Raw genomic sequence first — 14,455 nt, 5'->3', positions numbered from 1 at the left:
CCCCCCCCCCCTTGATGTTGTACGTTTCTTTGTCGTCTTTGTTAGCTTTTTCTTATTTTTTTTCGACTTTTTCCTCTTTGCGATAGCCCAGCTTTTATTTTTTCTCTTTTTTTCAATGAATTACGTCTCACGAGGTGAAGCATACCACGATTAGGATTAGATAGAAAAAACCTTTTTTTACTCTGTTTATAGCCTAAATCGTTCACAATAATATTCATTTCTCCACTGCACGGCATTTTAGATTTTGGCTTGATCCTCCGAAACGATTTTTTATTGAACTTTTAAGAGGTATTTCGTTATCCACATTATTCATAACATTTAGCTCAGCTCGAAAAGCTTCTTTACCTACGATGCGAGCACCGCTAGTCAAATAAGGGTGAAGACACAGTAAAAATAAAAACTTAAAGTTATACTCGACTTAATTTCAGATATGACTTGTATTAAGGAAGCAACTAAAGTTAAGTGTGTACACTATCTTGAATAAAGCACTAACTTATCCTAAATAAGAAGTCAGAAAGTTATTGATATGATAATAATTAATAATCGTAATCATAATAATAATTCGATGAATTTTTTATATTAAATTTCGTCGAGTAAACTGTCTCGATATCTGAGAATAATGCATCTGCGAATAAAGGCGTAGAAAATAGTTTGTAATATGTAAGCGCCAGTAACGTAGGTATTTGCTTTTTGGTTGCAAATGTTTTCTAACAAAAATTGTTACTAAATGCGACGTCTACACTGTACAATAATTTCTGTTCTATATCTCGATATTAAAAGGACAATGTTTTTCAAATATCTGCAAAACTCTGCAGATACTGTTATTTTCAATAGGAAATTTATGCGATTAATATTAGTGTTCTATAAAGCGAGAATAGGTTGTACAATGCTTACCTTATTAATAAGATTCTACGTAATGCGCCATTTCCATATGTGTTCCAGCGAGTTGACGGCGGCATCCTTTTATCACTTTTCACAGTTTTCCTATTGCAAAACCAAGTGAGACATATCAATAAACAGTTACAAAAATAAAGAATACAAGTTGCATTCTCATTCTAATTAAAAACTCCCGCCAGAAGAAGCGTAATTCTACCGACAGTACATATGATTGGTAGTAGGATCAAGCCTTGTTGAGCGGTCAGTGCCAAATAGCTGTCGGTCGATTTGGTCTTCACTCATGCAGTTTGGTTAACCACTTGACTCTAATTTTTTAGCTGTTACTCGATTTTTTTGAAAAGGCAGATAGGAAGCGCATATTCCATAACCGTGGAAGCCCTTTCGGTGACGGAAAAATGTTCAGAGTGCATTTTTAAAACCTCAAAACCGAATTATCGTTGATCGCTGGTAAGTTATGAGGTTATCATAGATTTAAAAATTTTTATGCTCTTTGTTCCAATAGCCTTAAAACTAACCTAAGTGTAGTTAATTATAAAAAAATATAAGAGGAAAAATGTCAAAATTGTGTTTCGTCAAAACTTCATTATTTCTCGACACTTAAAAATTTTTTCAAGTTTTATTTTTCTTTATTGTAGTTTTTAGCCAAATTATTTTTAATGTGTACAAATAATTCACAAATAATAAAGAATATTAATATTTTTCAATTAGAATTACAAAACTGCGTTGCTTCTTTTTAAATAAAATTTATTTAGTAAAGATATTAGGGTAGTACAATTCTTTCTTGACGTTATTAGTTATGAAAATGGTTATATTATTATTTAATTCAATGAATTTAATGTAATAGTTTTACACAGAACGTCGAAGTAACATTCGGACGGCACAATACAGATAATAAAATAAATAATTATAATAACATATACAATAATAAAGCTCGTCTGTAAAGAGCTTCATATCCCCCTTTGCGTAAAAAAGATACCTGATCTCTTAAATACTGGGGTGTTTTATGAGCATATTCCGGGTTTATATTGACTCAAGGTTCATGCAGTCCTTGCATGTATCCTCTTGGCGCCGGTGAGCTTTCTTGCCAATAGGTGAGGATGACCTTCCTGAGTTGCCCCGAATAGTTGAAATTATGTTCTTCCTTTTGCCCAGGCCATTGCCTGGTTGCATCCGCCGTTCACTCCTATTGCCACTCCCAGCTGAACTATGGCCTTCATCCGAGAGAGGCCTATTGTAGGTGGCATTGCGCGATACTGGTTAGTTCTAGATCCTAGATTGGTGCGCAGAATCACTGCGCGATTGGTCAGTTCTAGAACAATTACGTAACAACTATTCTGGAACAGTTTATAATCTTTGTCCCTAATTTGTTCTATAACACACTTGTAACAAGGTTCTAGAACTTCAATATAACACTATTAATACATAGTTCTTAAACAAACGTGAAACAAATATTATAGAAAGTCTGTAATTATTTTCTTCTAGAACAATTCCATAGCAACGGTTATAGAACAGTGATGTCACGTAGTTCGAGAACAGTTCTGCCACAATTTTGTCAGAGTATTCTAGAACACTGTTACCTTTTTTTCTAGAACGGTTCGGTTATGATTTTGTCACAGGTTTCTTGAGCACAGTAACCCTTTTCTTCTAGAACAGCTCTGTCATTATCTTGTAACAAATGTAATAGAACACAGTTCCTTCTATGATCTGGAACAGTTACAGAGCGTATTTGCTGGGTAGGTAATTTAAAATAGGTGACTTGTAATGTACTAAACTTGTACTCTGTTGTATCAAAAGAAACTGTACGTAAAACTGGTGCTTTTACATCGCCTGTACCGCATGATATAAAAATATCACAGTAAACAAATTATTTGTCCGGAAGTGCACTTGCAAGACTAGGTGGATGTCTAGCAGTAGTCATTAGTTTTAATTGATATGAGATTATCTAGAGAGAACACAAGAATACGTGATAATTTATCACTAACTATCAAAAGATTTTGTTCAGTCAGACATAATTTAAGACACTGTTTTCGTATACTTATGTAACTGCTTTTAAAATTGTTGTATTTAATTTTAATATGTTAACTTCATTCTGGAAGACTATTCAGCTTATTTAAAAGAAACACCATATTCAAATAAAGACCCGCTTGATAGAAATTCACAAGTAGCTTTGTCCCGGTGAACCCAAATTAGAAGTCAGAAATATCAGATTGGCTCGTGTTTCATCCCTAATCTCAAAAAAACCCCATAAAAAGCCGTTTTTCTGCCAAATTCGAATGGAGTTGATAGTAATATAGGTTTTCTAAGTTTCTACGCTATAGTCATGGAGTGGCCTTAGTCTCGATGATATGCCGTTGAAGAGTAGAAACCCACCAACAAGCGATGAGGCTTCGAGCTTGTCTGGCATGTTTTTACTGTAGAAATTGTAGGTCGGTGCACGTTTACCACTGCTGTACTAAGTCCTTGAAACATTCCCCCCTAGTGACTTTGTCATGAAGAAGATAGCAGTTAAGACAATTATCAGGAGTTAGTAATTATCTTAAGTCCAGAAGTAAATAACCATGTGGTTGAGACATCGCATCGTGATAGGCTTCTTATACAAAACCTGGAGCCTAAGGACAAATCTGACGTGCAAGATATTCAATTTGAGGCCGAATTCGAGGATTTTTAAATGTGACTATATAGTATGAATGTAGAGAAACGTTTCTTTGACCATGTCCTTGGTGAAAAAGATTTTGAGAAATAAAAATTACACTAAGAGTTTTATGATGGTTTCCTTTATTAAAAAGATATACAATTGTATTATTCGAGGATTCCCTAATAAAATCGTCCAGAATTATAAGTTTAAAACTTAGATCATTATAGTAATCAGAAGACTGTTGTAATCCTTCACGAAATTCGATCTCTTTTCCATATTCCTTGTAAGCCGCTTTCCCCTCTTTATAATAGAAAATGATACGATCAATTAGTATATCGCACATTGCATTGAGATTCCTGAGAAATTTTTCTACGAAGGAAGTTTTACCACAGCCTGTGGGACCCCATATGAGGGACGTGAATGGATGCTTCCAATGCGTATCCATAATAAATAATGATGCATCATCAGTCAAACCTTGTAATTTATATATACAGTAATCCCTCTCATTTCGGATCATCATTGGCAGGCAACAGTGAATTTAAACGCTTTTGATGCCTTCCTCTCATAGCCCGCCAAAATATGAGACGGTGGGAGAGATAAAAGACCAAGTCATACCATCCGATCCTAAACAAGATACCAAGTATCACGTTACACATTTTTTTCAAAATACTTAACCAATCTAATGTAATATCTGGTAATCCCACAGTTTTTCTTAAATATTCGTAAATCAACGATTTACATTTATCATAACGCGTTTATAAATCTTTCCAAATAGCTTAAAAGTTATCTTACGTTCTTGGTTGGTTTTTCGCAACAATCAAAACTTCCCCTTAGAGGCCTGCTTCTAAATAATGTAATCGTTCGGGATCTGCAAGCAACTCTTTTTCTAAAATAAGAGAAGAAAAGCAATCTCTCAAAGAAAGCCATTCGCAATATGTATCTGAAAAAATCCAAATGCTTGGAAGCTTAAGTGCAGGCACGATTTGTCGATTGACGCTCTGTTTTGTTTCATTACCTTGAGATATCGAACCAGCTACGTAAACGGGAGGCATCATAAAATGTAGTCTAATACCTCTTAGTAGTTTTCCTCCACCCTGACGAAAGAATCAGGATCGCAAACATCACGATCTAGTACCTCCTTGTCATCCACATGGACAATAGGAGACGAATTCGCCCAACTAGGTGTGTCAGAGGTAGATTTTCGTTGCCCATGATGCGGTGCGCAATTTGATTTATTGATGCGTATAGGGAATCTTGCTCTTCGAGCATCTTTCACCGGCCGAACTTACTCCAAAATACATCAAAATACCTGAAATAAATAGTTTATTGCCGAATAGGCATCTAAAAATCGGATAGCGGAAAAAACATCGGGTATGTTAAACACGAACATCCCCGAGAAAAAAAACAGAATCACAACTTTTGTCTTTTAATTTTTTTCCCTCGTATGCGGGTTTTCAAAAAATTTATTTATTTTTATTGCTATTTTTTACGATTAAAACAAAAAACAGAACTACCAAAAAACTATTCATGATAAATTAATTCATTTTTACATTCTTATCAGAGAAGGTATGAGATTTGTGTAAAATTTGACGCCTCTAGGTTTCATCAAATGTCCACGTTTTGAAACCCCCTGAATCCAAAAAAACAGGGTTTTGAAAATACGTGTGCCTGTCTCTCTGTCGGTCTGTCAGTCAATCTGTTAATCTGTTAGTGTGTCTCTAGATATATTTTCCGAATCTCTAATTCCAAATTTAAAGTTCATTTGACTCGCAATCGCGATGCAGTGACAGAGGATATGAGTGGAAGTCTCATTGTCCTTTCCGCACAGACGACAGATGGGACTTTCCTCAAGCCCTATCTTATGTCTGTGGTACCGGAGGTTTCCATGTCCTATAAACATTTATGGTAGCATTTTGACTTCCATCCTCCCGAGCATAAGTATTTCTTTCGCTCGGTGAGGGTTTAGCTTTGCGCTCAAGTGTGTTTTAGCCTGTCTGCAGCTAGAGACCGCATTCCCCTCATTCTGGTGTTCCTCGGTCCGCCTACTTTTAATATCCTCAGTGATCGACCTGCTGGAAAATCCTACAACTGGCTCAGGACCAGTATTTTTCTTTTTTGCTAGCTTTGTTAACCTGTCCGATATTTCATTGCCCCAGATGCCACTGTGTCCAGGGATCCAGAGCAGAGTTACTTATCTTTTGTCGCTAGCTTATTCAGTGCCTCAAATCACTCCTATACGAGCAGCGATGTAGTCGTTGTTCCACTCAAAGCCATAATATGTCTCTAGAAGATAGCTCAAGCAGCGGGACAACGTTGACTCCCTTCGCCAGTATGCATGTCCTTCGATTGGTCGCCTTAGGGTCCCTGTAACAAAAACCAGGCCCCTGCCCTAAGCCCCTGATGGTATCTCGAACTAACCAGGTTTCCTGGATTAATGAGATACCTGTGTGCCTCACAGATATGCCCCACTGCAAAACTGCAGAGGCCTCTTTGCTATGATGCAAGTTAATCTGGGTAATGGTTAGGCGGGAGCAGTCATTCAGGTCAGATCCCAATCTTTATGTCCACCGACAGGCCTCTTCCACCCCTGACTGGTTACTTTAAAGTTGACCTGTCCATAAAGGTAGAAGGACCTGTTATTAAGGGCCGCAAGGGCCCTCGTCTGTGACTCAGGTATTTTCACAACTAGGAGATGTTTAAATTCTCTAGCTGCGTCCTCTTCCTAAGTACTGTCGTGCGTGAAGCACCGCCAGGACGCTGTCTTAAGTTACGGGTTGAATTCTTCCAGCCGACCGAGAACCACCTGCGGGTCCGTCAGTCTATCTGGGAACTACGCCGTAACAAGAACCATCTTCTAAAGCAACTCAACTCCACCCACCTTAAGAGATGCGCCTTTCCCATGGCCTTGTCTCGGCCAAAAGCTTGTTTAGCCAAACTTTGGCCGCTGGGTCCGCTGCCACAAATACAAAAACCCCTCCCCTGCAGTAATGGGTCTTGAATTTAGGCCATTGATCTGGGGGCACTCTATAGAGCGTCCTCTAGATGACCTCCCTGAGAAGCTCTAACTGCTCTGTGGTGAGCAGCTAGCCCGGGTAACTCGTATCTGTCACCACCACAGTCAGAGGGTCAGTCTTCTGAGCGGTCGTCAGTCCAACGCCCGACGACTCCCTGTTAGTCGGCTGCTCGACCGCCTTGTGCCTCTTCAAAGGCTTGCCCCCCTCCCCCCGGTGGGTTGCCTTCTGAGCCCCTTCCTCGCTTTTGAGTTTCAGTGCTGGTTATCGGCGTTCTAGTCGTCGATGTACTAGCTACTGCAGCTAGTCTACTAGTCCGCTGAGCTTGTCTCCTCAGTCTCCCTTTCAGGGAACCGCGGATGCGTTTTTCTTATCGGGGGACTGATTGGCCACTCCTTTTTCAATAGCCCCACTCAGAGGGGCTGTCGGGCTCTCAGCTCCCGAAAGAGCTTGGGGGCACAGCCGCGGCCTGAGTCAAACTTGCCGGTGAAACAGGTTGAGGTGAAAGAGTTATGCTAGACCTGTTAGGACCGAGCCCCTTTCCCAGCTCCGTTAACTCCCTTTCCCCTTTTTCTTTTTGAATGTTTGCGTGATCCATTTTGGTTCCGACGAGTAGCAAGGGAAATAGAAACTCCGCCCTTACAGAGTCCCGCATGCAAAGGTAAGACTAATTACACAGGTTGGTTGTTTGATGTCCCCGAGAGGCCGTTAGGACACCAACGTAACCCCTAAGTGCCAAACTGCCATGGGAACGATCACTCTACACCCATGCCTTAGGAGGGGTCGTCACATTGAGCGAATGAATACCCGTTCGCAGGCCATCATACCAATGGTGGGCTGTTTCTTGGTCGCTATGCGGGCCGCAGATCATTCCCGTGTCGACTCCAGAAATTGGAAATCTGTCCTTGAGAGACCTCTAATCATTAATCCAGAAAGCCCGTGTTAACTAGGCTGTTTCACCCTTCTATCATACTACAATCATGCATATTAGGAGAGCCCATTTATAGGGATCCTTCTTAAAACACCCAGAAGAGCCCGTTTATAGGGATCCATTCATCCATATCCATACGCATGCAGGCCGAGGTCTGTTTTACCCCTATGTCCCACACTCTTAAGCCTCCCCGCCAACTACAAGGTCTGACAGCCAGAAGAGAAAAATTTTGCTTCTTGAATGCCTTAAAAGGTTACACAGGCCCACGAAAAAAATGATCAGGTCGCAATTCGTTCCTAACTTTTAAAAAATGAGTGAAAGTTTGAAAATTCATGGAAACACCCAGAAGGCAAAGCAGTTATATGTTTTCGGGATCGCTAATTCCAAATTTAAAGTTCATTTGACTCTGTGAGGTCGCATTCCATTCATAACCTCAAAAAATGAATTGAAACATCGAAAAGCGTCCCTGACACGTGAAAGAAAATTTTCTTTAATTTTTTCCTATGATATCTTGTTCTTCCATTCTCGAAGAACCTATGCATGGGGTTTCTGTGACGTTTTACTCCCTTTTGAAGGACCTCTCTTTGCAATGTCTAACAGTAATCTGCTAACATATTCACATCCCACCTTTCCTGTTACCTACGTTCCATCTTCATTATGTCTTGATGAAATCTTTCTCCCCGCTCCTCACTGTTATCACCCAAATTCATTGGAAAGTAATCTATGTGAGAATCCAAGATGTGCAACTTTAGGCTCATCAAACAACCAAGCTTTACAAAGTTTCTCACCAGATCAGCTGCTATTTTCTTGAAGTTTTCACTTTTATAATTACCGAGAAAGTTTTCCACGACATTTTTAAAACTCATCCATGTAGCTTTTTGTTTTTTGTTTATAACTTTGATGAAATTCTGATCGTTCAACATTTTGCGGATTTGTCGGCCATCAGAAACGCCCTTATGCACTAACCCTTATGCACTTATGCACTAACGGGGTTTGCTTAATATTTTGCAAACCTAGCTTAAATGAACTTCTCGTTGGCCATTCTTTGTTAGTATAGTGTGTCTTTCTATGCGCGGGGTCCTTTGAGATTTTAGCTCGTTTCCTTGAGCACAGTTGAATGAGCTATCGGTACAGGAGCGAACTTATTCGTGTTGTGAAGTTATACTCCTTTGAGACTTCTTCTAGAAGAATCAATAGAAGTCTCCACCCCTCATGCTTGTAACGCCTTTTGCTAGGTAATTCTTTTTCTTTAATAAACGACGCAAGAAGTTCTGCACCATCTTTTGCTGGCTCTACATCTCTTACCAAATCATTCAGTTCCTTCAGCGACATTACTTTGAAAACTTTATCCTTGCCTTTACCTGTGATGTAATCGTCTTGATTTTCATGACGCTCCGATTCATCACTATATTCATCGAAATCATTTTCTTCTTCGGATTCAATGTTTTTCCTCGATTCGTCTACTTCATCGGAATCATTTCTTCCATCGGAATTTCTCTCATTGCAGCACGATCTTTTTGACTGGTTTTTCTACGGTTTTGACAGTTGTATAAACAAACCTTTGCTTATTTTTTCTGTTGAAACTGGTAACGTCATTCATACAAAATTAACAATCCTTTTGATGCAATTGCTCTTTCCACAACATAGGTTTGTTATATTTCATATCCTTAGCATGTCTGATTAGATCGCAACGATGTGAAATCTTAGAACAAGCTGCACATATTTTGTGTAGCATCCATATTTCGTACGTTATTTTAAGACCAAAACATTTCTGATACATTTTTTCAATTTTCGCAGAAATTATTCGTCGATCTTTTGGGTCTGGTATTTGCTGTATATGTAGCAAAAAACACTAATGTCTTTATTACATGTATGTTCCAAAAGAGAAACTAGAAATTTTTTGTTTGAAGGCGCCATATGTGTTAAGAAAAATCCGTTCGTGAGGGATCCTGGTCCGACCGGTGGTGTGTCTACCGTCCTATGGGTGATAACTCTCATACCTCCCTATGCCTAAGTATGAGAGCTTTCCGTCTTTGACGAAGACTGTGACAACTCGTCCTCGGGCCCACTACGGCTTCATACTCACACCCTTACGCCCACCTGTCAAGGAAGCAGGATTTTGTGCTACAGACTGATAGCCATCCTCAAAGAATGACTAACAAGTTCTATGTACCGGACGCTGAATACAAACAGTTTTTGCCGAGAAAACTTTAAAGTGTTTTATTGTTTAGGTTAGGAATGAAATGCGACCTCGCCGAGTCAAATGACCTTCAAATTTGGACTCAGCGAACCTGAAAACATATAACCGCTTTGCATTCTGGGTGTTTCCATGAATATCCCAACATTCATCACTTTTTTGATGTTAGGAACGAAATGCGACCTGACCGAATCAAACCAACCCCAGATTCGGATTCAGCGACCCCAAAAACGTATAGAAATGTTAATCTCATCTGGTAGCTAATACCTTTTTTTGTGTGCCAGTGTTATCATAACAACTTTTTGAATTTTTGTTTAAATAAAAATTTTTATTTTCACATACAAAAATAATGAATAATCAAAAATTAAATTTTGCTGTCAAACTATAAAACATACAGAGAAAGATAAGTAGAGAAAAAATGGTGTATTTGAAAAAGATCTACGAATTTGTTATCAATCACTTTTGGATACGTTTTGATACGTTTGCAGACCCCTTATATCCGAAGACTAGGTTTTTACGAATGTGTCGTCAGCCTATTCGTTAGTTAGATCAGATAAAGCGCCATTTTGAATACAAATTCAAAGACTGAGCGCATTTTAAATATTTTCGAGACCAATTTTTTCGAGAATCGAGAATTTTCTGTACGCATATTCATATTATTCAAACAGACCAACAGTTTACAGTTATGATTTTTTTTGATGAAACCAAAAATTACCAGACTTATAGCATTTACAAAATTTTGAAAAAACACACAAAAATGAACATTTTAAGCCAAATAACGCACGATATGAAAAGAAGTCATACTAAAATTGTGTATTTGAAAAAGATCTACACATTTGTTTCTAATCACTTTTTGATAGGAAACGTATTTTTGTTTTAATCGTGAAAAACATCATTAACAGTAAAAAAAAATCAGTCCACTGCGTGGGCACATTCTCATCACAATTTTGTCTTTTAATTTCTGTTTTGTCTCGTGTGTAGGCTTTTAAAAAATTTAATTTTTTCATGTTTCATTGCAATTTTTACGATTAAAACAAAAAACAGAAATATCACAAAATTATTCATGATCTACACTAATGCATTTACATATAATATAAACTCGTTCTTTAGAGGCTTACGATTTCATTTTATTTTCAGTGCTAAACGTGGACTTGATTTGGGCTTAAGTCGTGGAATAAGCGGCACACAGTCAGGAAAACATTTAATCGGCCTAAATACTGCACAGTTTTCCGATGGACCTGGAAGAAGGCGCCGTTCAGAATAGTCAAAAGAATCCTGAATGGTCTTCTGCATAGCTTTCCAAATAAAATACAATATAGTATATCTTTGCATAGTGCTTGAACTAATTATGTGTTGTATAATTATTCTAAACATTTGCACTTTCAATTAATTAACCTCTTATTATTAACTAATCAATGTTCTAAATCGTCCCATGAATTATTGGGATGCTTGTAATGATTTCTAAATTCCAAAAATAATTAACGTAAAATATATAACAATAATTTAGTATTGTACTGCTTGAATGCTCAACCCTGTTTCTCTTCTAATATATGTCGTGAATGTTCAAAAGTAGAGGTTTCAGTATTTTACAATTCTGTATCAATTTTTTATCGCCAGGTTTCTTTATAATTCGATATCGATTTGATTCGACATTCCTATTTAATGGTCAGTATTTCAGCATATTACATATTTACTATTTTCATTACTCTTATAACGTTTTGAAATTTGACGCTTCATATCAATAAATACTAATTAATGGCTAGTTTTAAGCAATTATCATTCTATGTTGTTTTCGTGAAATTAAAATGTCATTGATTTCCTCGATATTGTTTTTAGTTATGTGGATCAAAGGAAAACCCCATACGGATTCAATTTGCCGGAGAGTATTAGTTGTCGTAAAAACGTCGCTAAAATTTGTACTCATTAGGGAAACATAAGTTATCGTAACCGTAATGAGTGCGCAGTTGCGTGCACGCTACTCACTTCTGGATCCATCTCTGTCGCGTTTATAGCAGACCGTGTAGCAGATAAAGCATGATAGTTCAGTTTGATCATCAGCGGCAATTAGACAGTTAAGTGACTTACCACCCAATTAAAATTCCATGAATCTTTCATATGGGATTAAATGGATATTAATTACCCGAAATAATCTTTGTGTACCTCAGTTTAGAACCTGGTAAGTCAGCTATTTACTTGTACTTCAAATAGCACCCCTTTGGCAAGGTAGGTTATGTTTGTACAATTTTGCTATTCATCTGCACTGTAAAAAATCTCTAGTATTTTTACCATTTTCAGAGGTGGTACGTATAATATCAACTATTAAAGTAAAATTTATAAGTAAGACCGCGACTATCCACTTTCATTTGGAATATAACTTTTAGGTTATGGATGTTTTCATTATTTTGTCATATTGCACAACGCAATCAATTTATATGTCATGGTATTTTAGCAAACTGCAAAGTACAGTTCACCGATATCTTGTGAAGATCTTCGGGTATGGAGATATCCCCGATATCCTAAGGACATTGTTCGGAAATAATATCCTACGTGGGATACTCTGAGGATTCTTAAATTATTCTGATGTTCCACGTAGGATATTTGAATGACCGTTACAAGGATTTTGGCATTTTCGTCTTCCAAGATACCTTCTAAATATCCTGCCAAAATGCCCAGGATGTCATCGAGATATTTCGTAATATCCTTTTTCCTCTCAATTGCAGCAAACGTCAAACATTGAAAGTCGGTTATATATTTATTATCAATTGTCAATATGACACTTTGACAATCGTGAATCATACAAACATCGTGTTAAGCATTATTCCCACGCCGAAAATGGTAAAAGTGCAAATTAATTAGAATTTCCAACTTAGAAATTGGTATGAACTCTCTGATCCAAACATTACTAATATAAAATATTTCTGATGTAAAATTACAAAATCCTGTGAAACTTGTTCGATATATTTTACACTGTTGCCCATAAGATAATTGGTATTTTGTCAATAATTAGTATTGCTGCCTACCATTAAGTGTACATCTTAATTGGATATTTTTGTGTTAAAAAATTAATTTAAACTGCACAAGTTCTTGAACCATATTTTGTTTCAGAAAATTTAATTTTCTTATTTATCTAGAAAACAACGATATGTGCTAACAAATCATCAAGAAATCAGCCATCAGAAAGCTGATAGGATGTATTTCTCCTATCCGCAAAAACTTTTTAAAATCATTGTGTAGAATAAAAATGTGAGATTTTCCAGAAAAAATATATATTTTTTTTAAATAAAATTTTGAGAAGACGAAAAAAATATATTTTATAAAACCCCACCTTTTTTATTCTTTCAAATATTTTTGATAAGTTTCTACTAATAGGAGAATGACATGCTCTCAGCTTTATGCGGGCTAAACCGTTTTCAAACCCGGGATAATTTTTTTCCCTATAAATATAATATTAGCTTGGCTCTCACAAATGATGCAAGATTTTACAAACAAGCAAGGGATCATTCTCATTGAATTTTTTAAGACGTGCTAACTTTTATTTCAAAATTTTATTGTATCTGTCGTTGTTTGCAAAAAAAATTAGAAAATTGTATTTTAAGTAAAAAAATTCTCCTGGACACAAAAGTTTTCGATACGTTTTGCGCCTTTAAGTTCTGCCTGATTTTAAATAGATTCGGTTCATACACCGTTTTTTAATGTCTTAAATTGAGATTTAAAAAAATATGATTGTTTAAGATTTAAAAGTATTTGACTGTCAGTATCTTCCAGGGCAACTTTTCTCGATTAGGTTAGAGAACTTATCGTCACTTCTTGAGACACTATTAAAATTATAGAATACAACTCTCTCAAACTGAGCCATTTAGATTCATTGGCGTAAATAGCTGGAAGTGGGCCATTGGTATCACTTAAGTGAATATTTGCTGAAAACCAGTAAAATATCACAGATTACCAGTAAAATTGTTATAGATCTGTCAGCAAAATTCACAATGAGTAAATATAGAACGCACTCTTATCGAGTCACTGGCAATCAGGAAGAGTTTCACTGGTTATCAGTGATATTTCACTGGATCTCAGTGAAATTTCTATTGAATTGATTCCAGATAACTACTTCGTGCCAATTCATACAGTGAATCTTACTGGTTCAGTTTAAGAGACATGTAGATGTGGTGCGTGGGAAAATTGAACATACTTAGATTTTCATACTAACACGTTTTACATTTCATCTTATTTCAGTATTATTTTAAGTGTACAATACAAACTTATATAATTATTAATGCCCTTAATTTAATTTCATGATCTTTACAAGTTTTTTTCACAGCATATTTGCGAACTCGATCCATTTCTATGCGTGCCTGCGCAGAATCTCCTTCCTTTTCCTAAGGGACCATTCATAAAAAAGGTGATACCTTTTTCAGAAACTCTACCCATGCCCCATCTGCATGATCCTCTTTTCATTGCACTTTATGTTTAGAATGTCAGTTCGACCTCACTCAACCCCTAAAATATCACGTATTTTGTGAATGACACCTAGTCCGCCTCCTCATCAAGTTCGAAATTTTTTTTCGATCAATCATTATCTTAATTGTACAGCAATTATATTAAACGAACAGAAATTATTTGTATTTGATTAGTTACAAAAACAATTTGATTACTGTTTAAAATCTATTACATCAGAAAACATTATGCATAGAACCTCTCGTAAGTTCTTCTTTGCTAAACTTTTTAAACTTTTTAAATTTAGAATCAACATTTACCAAATATATTGCATTAAAAAGAATTTGGACTGT

General features: G+C 36.7%; 1 protein-coding gene across 1 annotated transcript in view; it reads left to right on the top strand.

Annotated features, from left to right (window-relative positions):
• Nucleotides 1-11,336, top strand: part of LOC117169112 (diuretic hormone class 2) — a 264,954-nt gene extending 253,618 nt beyond the window's left edge. Inside the window, exon 3 of the mRNA XM_033355271.1 lies at nt 10,809-11,336. Coding sequence (XP_033211162.1) covers nt 10,809-10,935 — 127 coding nt within the window. The 3' untranslated portion in view covers nt 10,936-11,336. The remainder of the gene's footprint in view (nt 1-10,808) is intronic.
• Nucleotides 11,337-14,455: the final 3,119 nt, after the last annotated feature.

The sequence above is a fragment of the Belonocnema kinseyi genome, chromosome 3 (genome assembly GCF_010883055.1).
Source record: "Belonocnema kinseyi isolate 2016_QV_RU_SX_M_011 chromosome 3, B_treatae_v1, whole genome shotgun sequence".
In the NCBI taxonomy this organism is placed as follows: Eukaryota; Metazoa; Arthropoda; class Insecta; order Hymenoptera; family Cynipidae; genus Belonocnema; species Belonocnema kinseyi.
This window is presented reverse-complemented; position numbering and strand designations above follow the sequence as displayed.